This window comes from Acipenser ruthenus, chromosome 47 (assembly GCF_902713425.1).
Source record: "Acipenser ruthenus chromosome 47, fAciRut3.2 maternal haplotype, whole genome shotgun sequence".
In the NCBI taxonomy this organism is placed as follows: Eukaryota; Metazoa; Chordata; class Actinopteri; order Acipenseriformes; family Acipenseridae; genus Acipenser; species Acipenser ruthenus.
The window spans coordinates 9442852-9461131 of record NC_081235.1 but is presented as its reverse complement, the minus strand read 5'-3'; the positions used below and the strand labels follow the sequence as shown (position 1 = coordinate 9461131).

At 52.8% G+C, this 18280-nt stretch overlaps 3 protein-coding genes across 5 annotated transcripts in view; all 3 read left to right on the top strand.

Annotated features, from left to right (window-relative positions):
• Nucleotides 1–2437: 2437 nt before the first annotated feature.
• On the top strand, nucleotides 2438–12881 carry ankrd24 (ankyrin repeat domain 24). 2 transcript variants are annotated; one of them, XM_059014016.1, is made up of 21 exons: nucleotides 2438–2825; nucleotides 2989–3119; nucleotides 3526–3614; nucleotides 3907–3971; nucleotides 4138–4195; nucleotides 4817–4887; nucleotides 5143–5249; nucleotides 6796–6983; nucleotides 7343–7368; nucleotides 7536–7625; nucleotides 7721–7789; nucleotides 7973–8113; nucleotides 8238–8427; nucleotides 8669–8787; nucleotides 9095–9902; nucleotides 9993–10294; nucleotides 10513–10665; nucleotides 10975–11151; nucleotides 11253–11417; nucleotides 11586–11651; nucleotides 12164–12881. In XM_059014016.1, exons 1-21 carry the CDS (start codon nucleotides 2763–2765, stop codon nucleotides 12233–12235), a joined length of 3150 nt encoding a protein of 1049 aa, XP_058869999.1. In that variant the 5' UTR covers nucleotides 2438–2762; the 3' UTR covers nucleotides 12236–12881. The 2 variants fall into 2 exon arrangements, with proteins under 2 accessions (XP_058869999.1, XP_058869998.1); XM_059014015.1 differs by having other exon boundaries at nucleotides 11253–11432.
• A 195-nt stretch (nucleotides 12882–13076) lies between these two features.
• LOC117971429 (interleukin-27 subunit beta-like) lies at nucleotides 13077–15924 on the top strand. Its single transcript, XM_059014014.1, has 6 exons — nucleotides 13077–13141; nucleotides 13492–13582; nucleotides 14490–14607; nucleotides 14709–14881; nucleotides 15050–15213; nucleotides 15440–15924. The coding sequence occupies exons 2-6, from the start codon at nucleotides 13513–13515 to the stop codon at nucleotides 15581–15583; spliced, it is 669 nt and encodes a 222-aa protein (XP_058869997.1). The 5' UTR covers nucleotides 13077–13141; nucleotides 13492–13512; the 3' UTR covers nucleotides 15584–15924.
• A 145-nt stretch (nucleotides 15925–16069) lies between these two features.
• LOC117971441 (splicing factor YJU2-like) overlaps nucleotides 16070–18280 on the top strand; it is a 5160-nt gene continuing 2949 nt past the window's right edge. For both annotated transcript variants that reach the window (XM_034919703.2, XM_034919702.2), the window contains exons 1-3: nucleotides 16070–16335; nucleotides 17344–17444; nucleotides 17841–17985. In XM_034919703.2, coding sequence (XP_034775594.2) covers nucleotides 16312–16335; nucleotides 17344–17444; nucleotides 17841–17985 — 270 coding nt within the window. In that variant the 5' untranslated portion in view covers nucleotides 16070–16311. The remainder of the gene's footprint in view (nucleotides 16336–17343; nucleotides 17445–17840; nucleotides 17986–18280) is intronic.

Sequence of the window (18280 nt, the reverse complement as noted above, 5' to 3'; positions counted from 1 at the left end):
ACCTCACAGTCACAGAAGCACTGCTGTGTAGTTATCAAACATGCTCGTGAGATAACAGTTTGGATCCCCAAGTCCACCCTCCTGTTTTTCATTGCAAACCTGTCTAGTATTTAGAGGTCTCAGTTTGACAACAGCCGTTTAAAGCGCGATTCGCAGGGGGCTGAAACCAGGAGTCCTCAGAGGTGGTCAAAAGCAGAGGACGCCGATTCACCTCCCAGAGGAGGATCACTTTCCACCCAGGAAAGGAAATTCACAATGAAATGCGATGCTGTGGCCAGAGAGGGCGCTGTTGTGCATGATTTGTAAACAATGAATCGGGTGTAAATATTAATTTCGTTGTACCTTCTTTTCCAAAGGCTACAGTAACCATTCCGTCCTTTGAGCGATACATATTTTCATACATATCTTCAAATCAATTATGAATTGCTGGGGGGGGGGGGGGGGTCATACCCCTAAACCACCCCTATCTAGTGCTGTGTGGTGTGGGTCAACGTCGCATGGGCGTCTGTTTACAATGCTTTTGATTGTTATGGTAAACACAGCCCGAGAATGCTGGCCAGGCTTTCAAACGTAAATGACGAGCCTGATCGGAACACCGCTCATATAAGCAGCACACTCTTCACCGCGATGGACACGGCTATGGTGACGTCATGACACCGGCAGACAGCTGCGAGCCGGGCCGGTCATTCAATACCACCCAGTGGGAGTCCCCGCCCCCTGCTATCAGCGAACGGGGAGAGAGAAAGAGAGAGGCGAGAGCGGGCACAGGTAAGCAGGTACGCTTACCGGGAAAGAGAGCGCTAACGACACTGACATCATAAGATCGGCCAGCTGTCCGGCCGCCGACTGCTAGACACACAGACCTCGTGAGTTTCCAGGGGTTTGGGATACAGGTAAGGATTCGTAAAACAAAAGGTTAATAATGCCCTGTGCCGCTATCAAGAACTCTGAACTTGTATTGACGATCAAGTCAGCACCATGGACAGATCCGGAAGCAGCTTGAATCGTTTGTTTTTATAACTTTGTATGACTCCGTATGAAGTTCTTTAAATATTTCTAGATTTTCTATAGATTTTTTTTGTAGAATATTTTGTTGCTTTTCTGCTTCAGGCAACGAGAAGTCTTCGGCCAAAACACATCGCGAGACATGAAGAGTTTGAAGGCGAAGTTTAAAAAGTGTGAGGTCAGTACGAACACACCTTTCATCTGCAGCAGCTCCTCCATCAGAGACGCGTCTAATAATTCATTGAGAGGCATTCCAGCCGGCAGCTGCAAACGCGTCTCAATAATTCTGCTTTCAGCGCCAGCAGCTTTATCACGTGTCCTTTCTTTGCTCGCGCTGAATATATTCTAATGATGAGTCTTCCTCTTCTTCTTCCTCTTCTTCCTCCTCTTCCTCTTCTTCTCCAGCTCCTGTAACTGTATCTACTTGTATCCAGTAAATTATTAACCAGCTCCCAGCAGCAGGCAGACACTGTGGACATGCCACCCTAGACTAGAGTCATGGGGGAGTGCCAGAAATAAACACAGGAGGAGGGCAGTGTGACACGCTGAGCCAGGAGGAGGAGGGCAGTGTGACACGCTGAGACAGGAGGGGGGCAGTGTGACACGCTGAGCCAGGAGGAGGAGGGCAGTGTGACATGCTGAGCCAGGAGGAGGAGGGCAGTGTGACACGCTGAGACAGGAGGAGGAGGGCAGTGTGACACGCTGAGCCAGGAGGAGGAGGGCAGTGTGACACGCTGAGACAGGAGGAGGAGGGCAGTGTGACACGCTGAGACAGGAGGAGGAGGGCAGTGTGACACGCTGAGACAGGAGGAGGAGGGCAGTGTGACACGCTGAGCCAGGAGGCTGTGAATACGGGCACAGGGGTACCAAGTGTACCTGAGGCTACACCCCCTCTAGCTCAAGGGTCAGGGAGTCCATTAGTGCCTGAGCTGATTCAAACCCGGATCCCAGGTCTATCCCCTGGCTCCCCGTCCTGCAGCTCTCACCACTAGGCTGCACCCCGTCCAGCTCACACAGTCCGGGAGTCTGTCAGTGTCTGAGCTGTGGGATTGGATCCAGCTCTATCGCCTGACTGTTTCAGTGCCCTTGTCTCGATGACCAGCTGCAACACTGTGTGTCCTTTTATCTGCTGAGCTCACATGCTTACATGCAAATTGTAGCTTGGCCTAGATAGAGTGAGGGGGAAAGAGAAAGAGAGAGAGGAGAGGAGAGACAGAGATACATTGAGTTACAGAGAGAGAGAGAGAGAGAGAGGAGAGGAGAGGAGAGACAGAGATACATTGAGTTACAGAGAGAGAGAGAGAGAGAGAGAGAGAGAGGAGAGACAGAGATACATTGAGTTACAGAGAGAGAGAGAGAGAGAGAAAGTGATAGTATTGGGTCAGGTGTGGTGGAGGAGAAGGAGGGAGGGAGGGTGGGAGCGCTCTGTTCTGCAGTGTTGGTAGCAGCTCTGTCTAAACTGCAGCATCGTAGTTTCTCGAGTGTTTGGGATCTCAGCTCTGGAGTGAGAGAGTGAGACTGAGCTGCTGTAGTGAACCAGGACAGCACTGATCTGTGAGTGTGGAAGAGTGTCTCAGTGGAAGTGTATCTGTGAGTGGATCTTTGTGTGTGCTTGTGTGTGTGTGCGTGTGTGTGTGTGAGTGGATCTCTGTGTGTGTCCATGTGCGTGTGTGAGCGTATCTCTGTGTGTGTGTGTGCGTGTGTGTGTAGGGGTGCAGGGTGTTTTTGGGGTGCCTCGCTCCTGCTCTCTCAGCTGTATGGAACTCCAGCTGCTGTTACTCTCTATGAAGCGCTTCTGCCCGTGTCTCGGCGCCCTCGCGGTACGGACCGGTTTCTTCTGCTTTTATTCAGGGTGGTGGGAGGGGAGCTGGTGTGTTAAACACTCTGGGTGTGCTGTTCATCTTACCATCCCATAGGGACTGGAGTAAGATTAGAGGCTGTAGTAGCCCTGTAGTAACCCTGTAGTAACGCTCTGTCTCTCAGGGTCAGGACTGGAGTAAGAGTGATGAGAAGCTGCTGCAGGCCGTGGAGCTCAATGACCCCGAGAGAGTCGCTGCGCTGATCCTGAAGAAGGGCCTGACCCCGACCAAGCTGGACCCAGAGGGCAAGTCAGCGTGAGTCAACATGAGTGCACAACACACACTCACTACACAACTACACAACTACACAACACACACAACTACACAACACACACTCACTACACAACTACACAACACACACTCACTACACAACTAGACAACTACACAACACACACTCACTACACAACTACACAACTACACAACACACACTACACAACACACACTCACTACACAACTACACAACTACACAACACACACTCACTACACACACTCACTACACAACTACACAACTACACAACACACACTCACTACACAACTACACAACTACACAACTACACAACACACACTCACAACACACACTCACTACACAACACACACTACACAACACACACGGGATGGATACAGGAGATCGACGCACCTCTCCCTCTCTCCTCTCCTGCAGGTTCCATGCCAGTGCGATGCGGGGCAGTGTGGAGTGTCTGGAGGTGATGCTGGCACACGGGGTGGACATCACCTTGACCGACGGGGCAGGTAAACCAAGAGAGACAGAAACACAGAATCACAGTATTACCATGAGAGGCTGCGGTAACCCTGACCCTGACCATGACCCTGAGCCTGACCCTGAGCCTGACCCTGACCCTGACCCTGACCCTGAGCCTGAGCCTGACCCTGAGCCTGACCCTGAGCCTGACCCTAACAATGAGCCTGGCTCCTCTCCCTAAGAGTCAGGACTGCAGTAAGAGCGCTGAGAGGAAGGGTTTAATTATCCCCTGAGCTGCTGGTGTCTCTAAACTCTGCCCCCTTTCTCTCTCTCTTCTCCCAGGGTTCAATGCTCTGCACCTGGCAGCGAGGCACGGCCACCCAGAGTGTGTGAAGAGATTGCTGCAGGTGAGGGAGAGAGGAGAGAGGAGAGGAGAGCTAGAGAGGGGAGAGGGGAGAGGAGAAGAGAGGAGAGGGTAGAGGGGAGAGGGGAGAGGAGAGAGGAGAGAGGGGGAGATGTAGGTGAGAGTGATGTCTCTGAATTCAGCCTCTTTCCCTGTCTCTCTGCCCTCAGGAGAAGGTCTCAGTTGATGGGACAGACAGCTATGGGAGGACAGCTCTGCACCACGCAGGTGAGACACTGAGACACACTCACGCACTCACTGTTACACACTGAGACACACACACTGAGACACACACACTCACTCACTCTGTTACACACTGAGACACACACACTGAGACACACACACTGAGACACACACACTCACTCACTCTGTTACACACTGAGACACACACACTGAGACACACACACTGAGACACACACACTCACTCACTCTCTGTTACACACTGAGACACACACACTGAGACACACACACTCACTCACTCTCTGTTACACACTGAGACACACACACTCACTCACTCTCTGTTACACACTGAGACACACACACTGAGACACACACACTCACTCACTCTCTGTTACACACTGAGACACACACACTCACTCACTCTCTGTTACACACTGAGACACACACACTGAGACACACACACTCACTCACTCTCTGTTACACACTGAGACACACACACTGAGACACACACACTCACTCACTCTCTGTTACACACTGAGACACACACACTGAGACACACACACTCACTCACTCTCTGTTACACACTGAGACACACACACTGAGACACACACACTCACTCACTCTCTGTTACACACTCTCACAGACTCACACGCTCTCCTCTCTCCGCAGCGGTCAGCGGCTGTATCTCCTGCATGGAGACACTCTGGAACTTTAAGGCGTGTCTGAACTGCAGGGACGGGGTGAGTAACACAGGAAGTGATCAGGTACCAGGAAGCTGGTTCTGATGAGAGATGCAGCAGTGACTCGATTCACGGAGCCTCGGTTAAGTCAAGTGGTATTTCAAGGCCTTCCTGAAGGGCTACACGTTTCAGCGTCTTGCTTTTCAATAGTAAAGTCTCCTCAATGCATTGATTATCACCTGCTTCTTGTTCTGTTGGTTGCTGGTTGCGCCTCTGGTTCTGGTTTACTGACCCGCCTCCCCCACTCTGCTCCAGGACGGGTCGACGCCTCTGATTCTGGCGGCCCAGATGAGCCGGGTCGAGCTGTGCCGGTTCCTGATCCAGAGGGGAGCCGAGACGGACGCCCGCGACGCGCAGGGGAGGTGGGGATTCTACCACATGTGTGAGACACATCTCTTGAGATACATGTCTGCTAATAAATAAATAATAATAATAATAATAATATGTGGGGTGTGTTATGTGTGATGCATATCTCTTGGTATATGTGGTTGTTATGTGTGATGCATATCTCTTGGTATATGTGGTTGTTATGTGTGATGCATATCTCTTGGTATATGTGGTTGTTATGTGTGATGCATATCTCTTGGTATATGTGGGGTGTGTTATGTGTGATGCATATCTCTTGGTATATGTGGTTGTTATGTGTGATACATATCTCTTGGTATATGTGGGGTGTGTTATGTGTGATGCATATCTCTTGGTATATGTGGTTGTTATGTGTGATGCATATCTCTTGGTATATGTGGGGTGTGTTATGTGTGATGCATATCTCTTGGTATATGTGGTTGTTATGCGTGATGCATATCTCTTGGTATATGTGGTTGTTATGTGTGATGCATATCTCTTGGTATATGTGGTTGTTATGTGTGATGCATATCTCTTGGTATATGTGGTTGTTATGTGTGATACATATCTCTTGGTATATGTGGGGTGTGTTATGTGTGATGCATATCTCTTGGTATATGTGGTTGTTATGTGTGATGCATATCTCTTGGTATATGTGGGGTGTGTTATGTGTGATGCATATCTCTTGGTATATGTGGTTGTTATGTGTGATGCATATCTCTTGGTATATGTGGTTGTTATGTGTGATGCATATCTCTTGGTATATGTGGGGTGTGTTATGTGTGATGCATATCTCTTGGTATATGTGGTTGTTATGTGTGATGCATATCTCTTGGTATATGTGGGGTGTGTTATGTGTGATGCATATCTCTTGGTATATGTGGTTGTTATGCGTGATGCATATCTCTTGGTATATGTGGTTGTTATGTGTGATGCATATCTCTTGGTATATGTGGTTGTTATGTGTGATGCATATCTCTTGGTATATGTGGTTGTTATGCGTGATGCATATCTCTTGGTATATGTGGGGTGTGTTATGTGTGATGCATATCTCTTGGTATATGTGGTTGTTATGTGTGATGCATATCTCTTGGTATATGTGGGGTGTGTTATGTGTGATGCATATCTCTTGGTATATGTGGGGTGTGGTATGTGTGATGCATATCTCTTGGTATATGTGGTTGTTATGTGTGATGCATATCTCTTGGTATATGTGGGGTGTGTTATGTGTGATGCATATCTCTTGGTATATGTGGTTGTTATGTGTGATGCATATCTCTTGGTATATGTGGTTGTTATGTGTGATACATATCTCTTGGTATATGTGGGGTGTGTTATGTGTGATGCATATCTCTTGGTATATGTGGTTGTTATGTGTGATGCATATCTCTTGGTATATGTGGGGTGTGTTATGTGTGATGCATATCTCTTGGTATATGTGGTTGTTATGCGTGATGCATATCTCTTGGTATATGTGGTTGTTATGTGTGATGCATATCTCTTGGTATATGTGGTTGTTATGTGTGATGCATATCTCTTGGTATATGTGGGTGTGTATTTCAGGACGGCTCTCATGCTGGCGTGTGAGAGTGACAGCGTGGAGACGGTGGAGGTGCTGCTGAGGGGCGGGGCTAACATCAACATAGCCGACGCCCTCGGACACAGCGCCGCCCACTACAGCATGGCAACAGGAAATGAGGTCATCATGAACATGCTGCACTCCGCCCCCAACCGCACATCCAGGACCAGCGGTGCGGCAATCAATACAATCAATACACTGATCAGTACAATCAATATACTGATCAATACAATCAATACAACCTGTACAATCAATACAATCAATACACTGATCAGTACAATCAATACAGTCAGTACAATCAATATACTGATCAATACAATCAATACAACCTGTACAATCAATACAATCAATGCACTGATCAGTACAATCAATACAGTCAGTACAATCAATATACTCAATATACTGATCAGTACAGTCAATACACCGATCAATATATCTATGAGTTACTCAATACTCTAATCAATACTCTGTTCAGTAGTGAAGGGGTTAACTCTCTCTCCTCTCTCTCCTCTCGCTCTATGCTCTCAATAGCTGTGGATTCGGGGGACAGTGAGCAGGTAACCCCGAGAACGAGCCTCTAGAACCAGACTGCCCTTGCACTGCCTGACTGTGTGGAGAATGAGCCTCTAGAACCAGACTGCCCTTGCACTGCCTGACTGTGTGGAGAATGAGCTGAGCAAACACAAATAAACTCTAACCTCTTGTTTTGTTTCCCCCGAATCAGCCCCCGCCGGCACCCCCCCTGCCTGGGACAGGGAAGACAGGAACCCCCCGCAAGAGAAGAGCCCCCCCTCCACCCAGCACTGCAGCACAGGTACAAGGGGAGAGGGGAGAGGGGAGAGGGGAGAGGGAGTTATGGTTTGGGTAGGTGTGGGCAGGGAGTGCTGATGTTATTGTTTTTTATTTCAGGGCTCGCCCCTATCCCCTGATTCTCCAGCACAGTCCCCCGAGAGAGACTGCCCCCCTCAGGCTGGGAGGGTAAGTTACAGTCTGCATCGCGCTCTTAGACAGCAACAGCTACTGCAGCGCAGCTCTGCGCTTTGCAAAAAAATATTCAGCATCACAACTCTCCCCCTGCCCTCACCTCCTGCCCCTCTCCCCGGGGCCCCTCTCCCCTGGCCCCTCTCCCCCTGCCCCTCTCCCTGGGCCCCTCTCTCTCAGGGGGAGGATGAGGAGGTGTTCGAGGAGATTCGAAGGCTGAGGCAGGAGCGACGACGTCTCCTCCAGAAGATCAAGAGTCTGGAGCAGCTCTCCCAGTCCGCCCAGCAGCAGGCAAGCACTGCCGCAGTGCTGGAGGAGGAGGTACTATCTGTCTGTCTGTCTCTGTGTCTCTCCCTGGCTGTGTGCCTGTCTGTCTCCCTGCCCCTAATCCTGCCTCCCTCCCTGCCTCTCTCCCTGCCTCCTTGACCCTGTGTCTCTCTGCTAGCTCCACTCCCTGCGTGAGAGGCTGGAGCAGAAGGAGAGGGAGAACGAGGGCCTGTGTGCTGAGATGTCGGAGCTGCGAGGGAGGGTGAGCCTGTCCCAGCGCACAGAGAGCGAGACTGAGACAGCCAGCCAGACGGACACAGAGACAGACCACCAGGGCCAGGACATGGAGGAGCTCTTTGAGTTCCCAGGTAGAAATCACACAAGCAGCAGATCAACAGATCATTTTAAACAGTACGGCTGTAAAACTCCAGGAGCTCTGGAAAAATAATAAAAATACTAATTCACCATAACACTGGTGAAGGAGGTGAAAGTGTGGGTCTGCTTGACTTGAGTTACTTGTTAAGTTTTACCTTTGAATTTGCGATTGAGTTTCAATGTCTGTATGGATGATGACTCTAACCAGCCCCCTCCCAACCCCACCACCTCCAGGTGCGGAGCAGCTGCTGTCCACACGGTCCCGCGGCTCTGAGGAGGACCTGCTGTCCACGCTGCAGAGACAAGTGGACACCCTGACACAGCAGAACAGGGAGCTAGAGGAGAAGGTGCAGGTGAGAGAGAGAGAGAGAGAGAGAGAGGGAGAGAGAGAGGGAGGTTTCAAAGGAGGTATAACAGCAGTGTACAGAAATGAAAACAAGATGAAAAGGACGTTTCAAAGCGGCACTGCTGTCTGTGTCTAATGTTCAATAACGTGCTTCCAGTTTTAACTGAGCGCTGTTCTGCAGGGCAGCGCCAGTAACAGGCAGGTAGTTTGGTGCTGAGTCCTGGGACAGCAGCTCCAGTAAGTAGGACACAGCGCAACGTCTCCTCCATGCTTCACTGTCACTGCCTCTATCCTCCTTTTTATTTTTAACCCAGATGCTGGAGACCTACGAGAATGATGGCACTGAGATAGAGAGCCAGGACTTCATCCCAGTCCTCCTGTACGACTCCCTGAAGTCGGAGCTCGACAGGCTGCAAGAGCGCTACTCCCAGGCCCAGGCTGAGGCTGAGGCCTGCAGAGAGAGGCAGGAGAGGGAGGAGGCAGAGAGGGGCAGGTGCGAGGCACAGATAGAGAGGCTGGAGGCTGAACTGGAGGAGAGCAGGGAGAGGGTGAGACCTGGGGAGAGCGCTGGAGAAGAACCCGGGGGCAAGACCCTGGAGGAAATGGCCAAGGAGCTCCGAGAGCTGGAGGCCAAGCACAGGGAGACTCTGGACAAGGTTGAGGGGCTTCAAGAGCAGGTGAGATTGGGGATCTATTCGGTGGAGGAGAATGTGCAGGCCATGCCTAGCAACAAGGACTCGCCTAGCAACGAGGACATGACTAGTAACGCCGAGGCCAGCTCCAATACTGAGAGCCTGGGGCTGGAGTTGAAGGAGGCCCGGCAGGAGGCTGCGGAGGCCGGAGAGGCTCTGAGGCAGAGGGCGGAGGCGGTGAAGGAGCTGGAAGCCCGGGTTCAGCAGCTGCAGGACTCGCTGGCTCACAGAGTCTCGCTGGAGGAGTTCCAGGAGATGAGGCTGGGGTTGAGTATCCAGCTGGAGGAGATCTCCAGGGAGAGGGCAGAGCTAGCGGAGAAGCACAACCAGGCCCTGCTGGAGATCGAGAGGATCCGCGGGCCAGAGAAAGGAGGAGAGGAGGAGGAGGAGGAGGAGGAGAGAGGGGAGAGGCAGGAGGCCAACGCTGAGGGTAAGGGGGCAGGGGCAGGGCAGTTGCTTGTGTAAAGACCCTTCATTAATGAAAGGTTTTCAAGATTACCTTTGTTCTCTTCCTCCCCAGTCCCCGGTGTGGAGGCCGCTCCCCTGGAGGCTGAGCTGAGTCATGCGAGGCAGGCTCTGAGCGAGGCGGTGGAGAGACTGGAGGCAGAGCGGGTGGAGCGAGCCCAGGAGGAGAGCTCTCTGAGGGGGCAGCAGGAGGAGCTGCGAGCCTCCCTCTCTGCTCAGAGGGAGCAGGACCAGCACGCCCTGCAGGAGCTGAGAGCACAGCTGGGGGCAGCGCAGCAGGAGAGTGCCAGGCTGCGGGCCGAGCTGGAGGTCCTCAAACAGGAGGCAGTGTCTCATGAGGAACAGCTGCAGGTCAAGGTGAGGGGGAGGGGGGGGGTGTTGGGGGGGGGGGGGGGTCTGGGAGTGTTAGTCTAACCCTCTCCCCTCTACGCAGGCCGTGCTGAGGCAGCAGAAGGAGAGCAGTGTCTCAGTGTGTCCCAGTGTCTCAGTGTGTCCCAGTGTGTCTCAGCGTGTCTCAGTGTGTCTCAGTGTGTCAGTGTGTCTCAGTGTCTGTAACCCCTCTCCCCTCTCTGCAGGACTCTGAGCTGGCTGCACTGAGGCAGCAGAAGGAGGGCAGTGTCTCTCAGGAGCAGCTTGAGGAGCAGCGGTGCTCCATGCAGGTGGAGATCAACACTCTCACTGCCAAGCTGAGCACCCTGACACGCCAACACGAGAAGACCTGCACTGAGGTGAGGGCACCCTCCGTATCACTCACTGTGTACCGCACTGCTCTCACTCCTCTCACTCCTCCACTCCTCTCTCTCTCACTCCTCTCACTCCTCCACTCCTCTCTTGCTCTCTCCTCCACTCCTCTATCTCACTCCTCTCACTCCTCTCTCTCTCCTCTCTCTCTGTCCTGTCACTCCTCTCTCTCTCTCTCCTCCCCCTCCTCTCTCTCTCTCTCTCCTCTCTCTCTCACTCCTCTCTCACTCCTCACTCTCTCTCTCCTCTCTCTCTCACTCCTCTCTCACTCCTCACTCTCTCTCACTCTCTCCCAGGTGTTCCAGGTGCAGAGGGAGGCTCTCTTCATGAAGAGTGAGAAGCACAGTGCTGAGGCTGCGCTGGCTGCCGTGGAGAAGCAGCTGCAGGAGCTGAGAGCCGAGTCGGGCCGCGTGCAGGAGCTGCACCAGCGTATTGAGGAGTCCAGCAGCCTGGTCCGGGAGAGGGACCACAAGGTGGGGACCTGGGAGACTTGAAAACTGTGTGTGTGATTGTGTGCCGATGAGATCGCTGTGCTGCGTTGCTGAGCAGTGCTGTGTCGCTGGTGTCTCCTCAGATCACAGAGCTGTCGAAGGAGGTGTTCAGACTGAAGGAGGCTCTGGGGACCCTGTCTCAGCCACTGGCCCCCCCCTCCAGACCTGCCCCCTCCCCGGCCAGCCCCACCCCCGGCCAGCTGGAGGCGCTGCGGAGCCAGGTCACCACGTTGCAGCAGCAGATACAGGTGGGAGAGACGCGGGTACGAGACAGGCCCTGTGTACAGTATATGAGGTCTGCCTGAAACCTTGTCATTTTCCTCAACATATTTAGAATTTCATATCTCCAGTTCAGCGATGCTTACAATAACCCCCCTCTCTCCCCCCTCTCTCTCCCCCTCTCCCTCCTCTCTCAGGACTGGGAGAAGAAGCACTTGTCAGTGGTGTCTGTCTATCGCTCTCACCTGCTCTGCGCTGTCCAGGTGAGCTGGGGAGTGCAGTGACGTGTGCATTGTGATTTCGGTGTGCTCTGCGCTGTCCAGGTGAGCTGGGGAGTGCAGTGACGTGTGCATTGTGATTTCGGTGTGCTCTGCGCTGTCCAGGTGAGCTGGGGAGTGCAGTGACGTGTGCATTGTGATTTCGGTGTGCTCTGCGCTGTCCAGGTGAGCTGGGGAGTGCAGTGACGTGTGCATTGTGATTTCGGTGTGCTCTGCGCTGTCCAGGTGAGCTGGGGAGTGCAGTGACGTGTGCATTGTGATTTCGGTGTGCTCTGCACTGTCCAGGTGAGCTGGGGAGTGCAGTGACGTGTGCATTGTGATTTCGGTGTGCTCTGCGCTGTCCAGGTGAGCTGGGGAGTGCAGTGACGTGTGCATTGTGATTTCGGTGTGCTCTGCACTGTCCAGGTGAGCTGGGGAGTGCAGTGATGTGTGCATTGTGATTTCGGTGTGCTCTGTGAGGCTCTGTAGGGTGTAAAGTGTGATTTCTCTGTACGCAGGGGCGCATGGATGAGGAGGTGCAGGGGCTCCTGCTGCAAATACTGAGGATGCACCAGCAGAGCAGCACCTGAGAAAGAGAGGGCTCCCCGACACTGCACGCGAAGCCAGGGCGCCCCGACACTGCACACCGGACAAGCACGTGGGGGAGACCAGCACTGCCTCCACAAATGAATTGGGTCAATTATATTTTAGTTTTTTCAAGTGACAATTCCTGCATGCACGAGGCCTGCCTGGAACCCGCCCCCTTTGCTCTCATATTTAGTTTCACAGACTGTTTGAAAACAACAGGAAATTCCGGAAGCCCGGAGAAGCGCTCCACCTCTCTTTGTCCTGGAACGGTTTCCTCGGCCGAGCCCAGCGGGACTCCAGAGGACGTTGGGCAGAATTCCTGGAAATCAGATCAGAATGAAACAATTTCACTTTCGCTCAATCAAGGCCAGAGCCCCGCAGGAGCCTGACTCCCAGCAGAATATAACGCTCTCTGTTTCTGTGATGAGAAGAGGAGTGACATCGAGGCCATCAATCAGGGACGAGCCCTGACACAGGAACACGCGGGACTCCTGCAATGTGTTCTGTGAACACGGCCGAACCACGAATGAACCAGACGAGCGACTCAGCGACTTGTCCCGAGTGCTGCCGTTCATTTCATTGTGTTTGCTTGTTTCATTCCTCTGTGTGTTTGTGTATTTACTTTGCTTCACAATAAAATTCTTCAGCCCCTCCTGTCCTGCCTGCTGGTTATTGTGAGCCGGCTCACTTGTTTGCGCTCAGTGGTGTCGTTGATCTCTTTGTACTCGGGGGGGGGGGGGGGAGGGGGGGGTCAGTTGTGCTCTTGCCCCTCTCCCCCCCCCCCCCCCCCCCCCCCCGTTTCCTGGCTGTGTGTCCAGCCCTGCTTCTCTCTGGCTTCAAAGACACAGCTAGCGAGAGAGCGAGAGAGGAGAGAGCGAGCACACTGACCCGCTGAGGAAACTGAACAGGTAGGACTGCAACACTCAATCTTATTAATCAACTTGAATCCTTTTTTATTCTGTTAGCATCTTCGTATGGGCAGACCGACACACAGACAGACGGACAGAGAGACAGAGAGACAGACGGAGAGACAGACACACACACACAGACACACACACACACACACACACACACACACACACACACAGACAAACAGACAGACAGACGGAGAGACAGACACACACACACACACACACAGACAAACAGACAGACAGACGGAGAGACAGAGACACACACAGACACACACACACACACAGACAGGCAGGCAGGTTTGAATCTGTTTCAAGTCACAACAGACTCAAACTGTTTTATTTTCTAGTGCAAGTGATTGACGTGTAGCATGCGTTGGTGTGCGGTCGCAGTTCTGCTGAGAGTCGCAGGCTGCAGCCTTGCAGCCCTCCCCCTCGACAGTGAGTTCCACACCCAGTGCCTGCCTGTTTTTAATATTCCTTACCATCGCTCTCTGTGCTGTATAATGCTGACCTGTGCTTTCACTGGGCTTTATTACACTTGGCTGTGCTTTTGTGGGAAACTGGGAAAAGGTGTATGTTTATCTCATGTATGATGTGTTCTGTGTGAGTGTCTGTGTGCCTGTCCGTCTGTCTGTCTGTCTGTCTGTGTGTCTGCCTGTCTGTGTGTCTGTCTATCTGTGTGTGTGTCTGTCTGTGTGTCTGTGTGTCTGTCTGTCTGTCTGTCTGTCTGTGTCTGTCTATGTGTCTGTGTGTCTGTGTGTCTGTCTGTCTGTCTGTCTGTCTGTCTGTGTGAGTGTCTGTCTGTGTGTCTGTGTGTCTGTCTGTCTGTGTGTGTGTCTGTCTGTCTGTGTGTCTGTGTGTCTGTCTGTCTGTGTCTGTCTATGTGTCTGTGTGTCTGTGTGTCTGTCTGTCTGTGTCTGTCTATGTGTCTGTGTGTCTGTGTGTCTGTGTGTCTGTCTGTGTGTCTGTGTGTCTGTCTGTCTGTGTGTGTGTCTGTCTGTCTGTGTGTCTGTGTGTCTGTCTGTCTGTGTCTGTCTATGTGTCTGTGTGTCTGTGTGTCTGTCTGTCTGTCTGTCTGTCTGTCTGTGTGAGTGTCTGTCTGTGTGTCTGTGTGTCTGTCTGTCTGTGTGTGTGTCTGTCTGTCTGTGTGTCTGTGTGTCTGTCTGTCTGTCTGTCTGTCTGTGTGAGTGTCTATCTGTGTGTCTGTGTGTCTGTCTGTCTGTGTGTCTGTCTGTCTGTGTGTGTGTCTGTCTGTCTGTGTGTCTGTCTGTCTGTGTGTCTGTGTGTCTGTCTGTCTATCTGTGTATCTCTGACTCCCTCTCTCTCTTGCTCTCTGTGTGTGCAGACGCCCCCAGTAAGCCACTGGTCCGCTGCTGGTCTCCCAGTTACCCTGAGAAGGTTCTGTGCAGCTGGACGCTGGAGCGAGACACTCACCTGCCTACTGAGGTCACTGCCACCTACAGGTGAGAGACAGCAACTGCACCCGTGTGTCTGTCTGTGAGGGTGTCTGTGTGTCTCTGTATGTGTCTCTGTGTCTCTGTGACCCCCATGTCTCTCTCCTCAGTCTGGGTTTTAAAGGGAAGGTGCAGCAGTGTGTGAGGGACGCTCTGGACGACTCACTCTGTGTGATAGAGGAGCCTGAACTCTACTCATCTCTCCCCTACTACATCAACGTGTCAGCGAGCAACACAGCAGGGCAAGCAAGCACCCTGCTGCCATTCATCGTGGAGAACATCGGTGAGGAGAGGAGGGGAGGGGTGGGGAGAGGGGGTAGGGGGTAGGGGTGGGGAGAGGGGGAGAGGGGAGGGGGAGAGGGGAGGAGGAGAGGGGGAGAGGGGAGGTTGATCTTTGCCCTGGTGTAATCATCATACTGTATGTAATTCTCTCTCTCTCTCTCTCTCTCAGTGAAACCTGACCCACCTGTCAATGTCATGGCCACACCCACCCCTGGGCGGAGCCGGCAGCTGTCACTGCAGTGGGCCCCGCCTCCCAGCTGGCCACTCCCCCAGCTCTTCCCTCTCAAGTACCTGGTGCAGTACAGCTGGGGCCAGGACAAGCACAGCCGCACAGTGAGCTCCCTGCACTCTCACAGCTACTGCTGTGTGCTGTAGAAGCTGATGTGTGCAGCCGACCCGTCTCTTAATATAGAAGTGTCTGTGTGTGTGAGGAAGCTGAGTGCGAAACGGAAACACACTCACTTTACACAGGAACTTATTAGAATTCATCTTAAATAAAGAGCCACGGGGTAATGCAGAGTGCTGATCTCTCCCTCCGTCTCCTCTCCCCCTCTCTCAGGTCGGCCCCTATGAGGAGACCCGCTGCACTCTGAAGGGTCTGCGGCCGCGCTCCTCCTACACCGTCCGCATCTCCGCGCTGGACTTCATCGACAACGGAGAGGCCAGCGAGTGGAGCGAGCCAGCCAGCGCCAGCACCACCTGACAGCCCACTGATGCCCACACAGAGTAGTATTTTGTATCGTTGCTAGTAAAGATTCACTCTGATTAAATATAAGTACCCTGTATAAGTAGATTTGTATCATAGGAATATTTCTCCATTTATCCACGAGCACAGAGCAGGTCAGTTGCAGTCTTTCATTAGTGATCCCTGCTCATGTTTGTAGATAGGCAATGTGTTTGTATCCTCGTGTATTAGTCATGCGCTGTGTTCCTGTGGGTTGATTTCTGTGATGCTGCATAGCTGATGTGATCGGGACTCTACAGTGTAAACCACGTGCTGATCTGCTTTGTAACGCTTCCATAATAAAACGTGTTTAACTGACATGGAAACGCGCTGCTGTGTTCATTGCGTGCAGAGCAAACCCCGGACCTGCTAACAGAGTGCGTGGCCACGCCCAGCATGAGCGTCGAAGATTCGAAACCACGCCCACGACTGGAAGCGAGTCACAGAGCGCAGGGTCTGCGCATGCTCAGAAGCGCTATCCTCCCTGTAGCCAATCAGTAACTCAGAATCCGCCTAGTCTATATTTTTTGTTAGCCTATCAAGAGGAGATATTCTCTAAACGCTGCTCTCGGTGTCCAATCAGCAGTCGGGGAGGCGGGTCCCCGGAAGCGTGTGTCGCACAGTGTACATTGTTTACGTCGTGGCTTCTCGCAGTTTATTCTCCTTCCTTCAGAGTAACAGAGTGTTTGATTTTCAGTGTTACAAACATGTCGGAGCGAAAAGTGTTAAACGTAAGTATTGTGAGGCGGTGTTTGTTTTGCTGTACGGAGTGCTGAGGGGTGCGCGGCCCGTGTGGTTTAAATTCATTTACTGTTTTCAGTCGGTTTCAGAGCGCGCTTGGGCTGCTTCGAAAGACACACACGCAGCTTGTTTTTTTAACTTCCTGAATACGTTCAAGTGGTGATAATGATCAGACGTGACCTGGGGGCTGATTTCTGTGTTCGGGGTGTTTGTTTATAGCGGATTGTTTCCAGGCTGACCCGTTTTGTCACGGCAGTGAAACGCGCGCAGTGTAAGCGCGGTATTGCGGATAGTTTTATTTCGGATACAGCGCCATCCCTTCTCTCCGGTCTTGTCAAAACGCCGGTAAACAGTTGAATACCGTGTCCGGGAAACCACAATAAATATACATGTTAATATCCGCTCTCTAGCACAGTCATTGCCTGCTATATTCACCTGCTTTCACGGGGCCCGATTAGCTCCAATCCTGGATTCATTTTCCTAAAATCACACCAGGGAGCCCAAGATTAGTCCTAATCTGTATCTGTGATATCAGTCAAGGGTTTGAGTTTCATTCTGAGGAGAGAGTGAGCGCCGCCTACCGTCTCCGAGGCGCCTGTTCAGTGTCGTGAAACTAAAATAAATAACCAAACCTTTATCTGAACAACATGCGAAAGAAAGGTGACCCCGCGGGCACCGCTGAGATATTGTGACCGGCATGACACCATCTCCCCGCTAGAGGGCAGTCGCGTACTGGCATAACTATCACAAGCCTGCCCCGTGCACACTACAGTAACAAACCAGCCGTGCCTCCTCCAGTAAAATACACGCGGGCACTTTCACCTGAAAACACTCTGTGTGAACTCTGTGGAGTTTGAGAAGCTGCCCTGCTGTAACTTTAAAATAAAATAAAAATGTTTATTCATAGATAAGAAACCTCACTGGAATAGAGAGGAGCTCCCAGTGTCGTCAGTGTTGGAGCGCAGGTTTGACAAAAGACTTCTTCTTCTTCCCCTCAGAAATACTACCCCCCGGACTTCGACCCCTCCAAGATCCCGAAGCTGAAACTGCCCAAAGACCGGCAGTATGTGGTGCGGCTCATGGCTCCCTTCAACATGAGGTGTGTGCTGCTCCTGAAGCCTAACGCTACCCCACTAACACTCCACCCCTCCATCCCTCCCTCCCACCATCCACCCCTCCATCCCTCCCTCCCACCATCCACCCCTCCATCCCTCCCTCCCACCATCCACCCCTCCATCCCTCCCTCCCACCATCCACCCCTCCATCCCTCCCTCACTCTATCCCTCCCTCCCACCATCCATCCCTCCCTCCCACCATCCACCCCTCCATCCCTCCCTCACTCTATCCCACCATCCACCCCTCCACCATCCCCCACCCCTCCCTCCACCACTGGATGTTTAGACTACAAGTGTTTTTCAGTGTGTCTCTTTCCCTGTCTGCCTCTCTCCCTCCCCCTCCCCCTCTCTCCCTCCCTCCCTCCCTCCCTCCCTCCCAGGTGCAAGACGTGTGGTGAGTACATTTACAAGGGGAAGAAGTTCAACGCGCGCAAGGAGACTGTGCAGACTGAGCTGTACATGGGGCTGCCCATCTTCCGCTTCTACATCAAGTGCACACGCTGCCTGGCTGAGATCACATTCAAGGTGAGGGAGGAGGGGAGGGAGGGAGGGAGGGAGGGAGTGCTGCCTGGCTGAGATCACATTCAAGGTGAGGGAGGAGGGGAGGTGAGAGGAGGGGAGGTGAGGTGAGGGGAGGTGAGGTGAGGGGAGGGGAGGGGAGGGGAGGGGAGGGGAGGGGAGGGGGAGGTGAGGGAGAGGGGAGGGGAGGGGAGGGGAGGGGAGGGAGAGGGGAGGGGAGGGGAGGGGAGGGGAGGGAGAGGGGAGGGGAGGTGAGAGGAGGGGGGGGGGGGGAGGGGAGGGGGGGAGGGAGGGAGGGGAG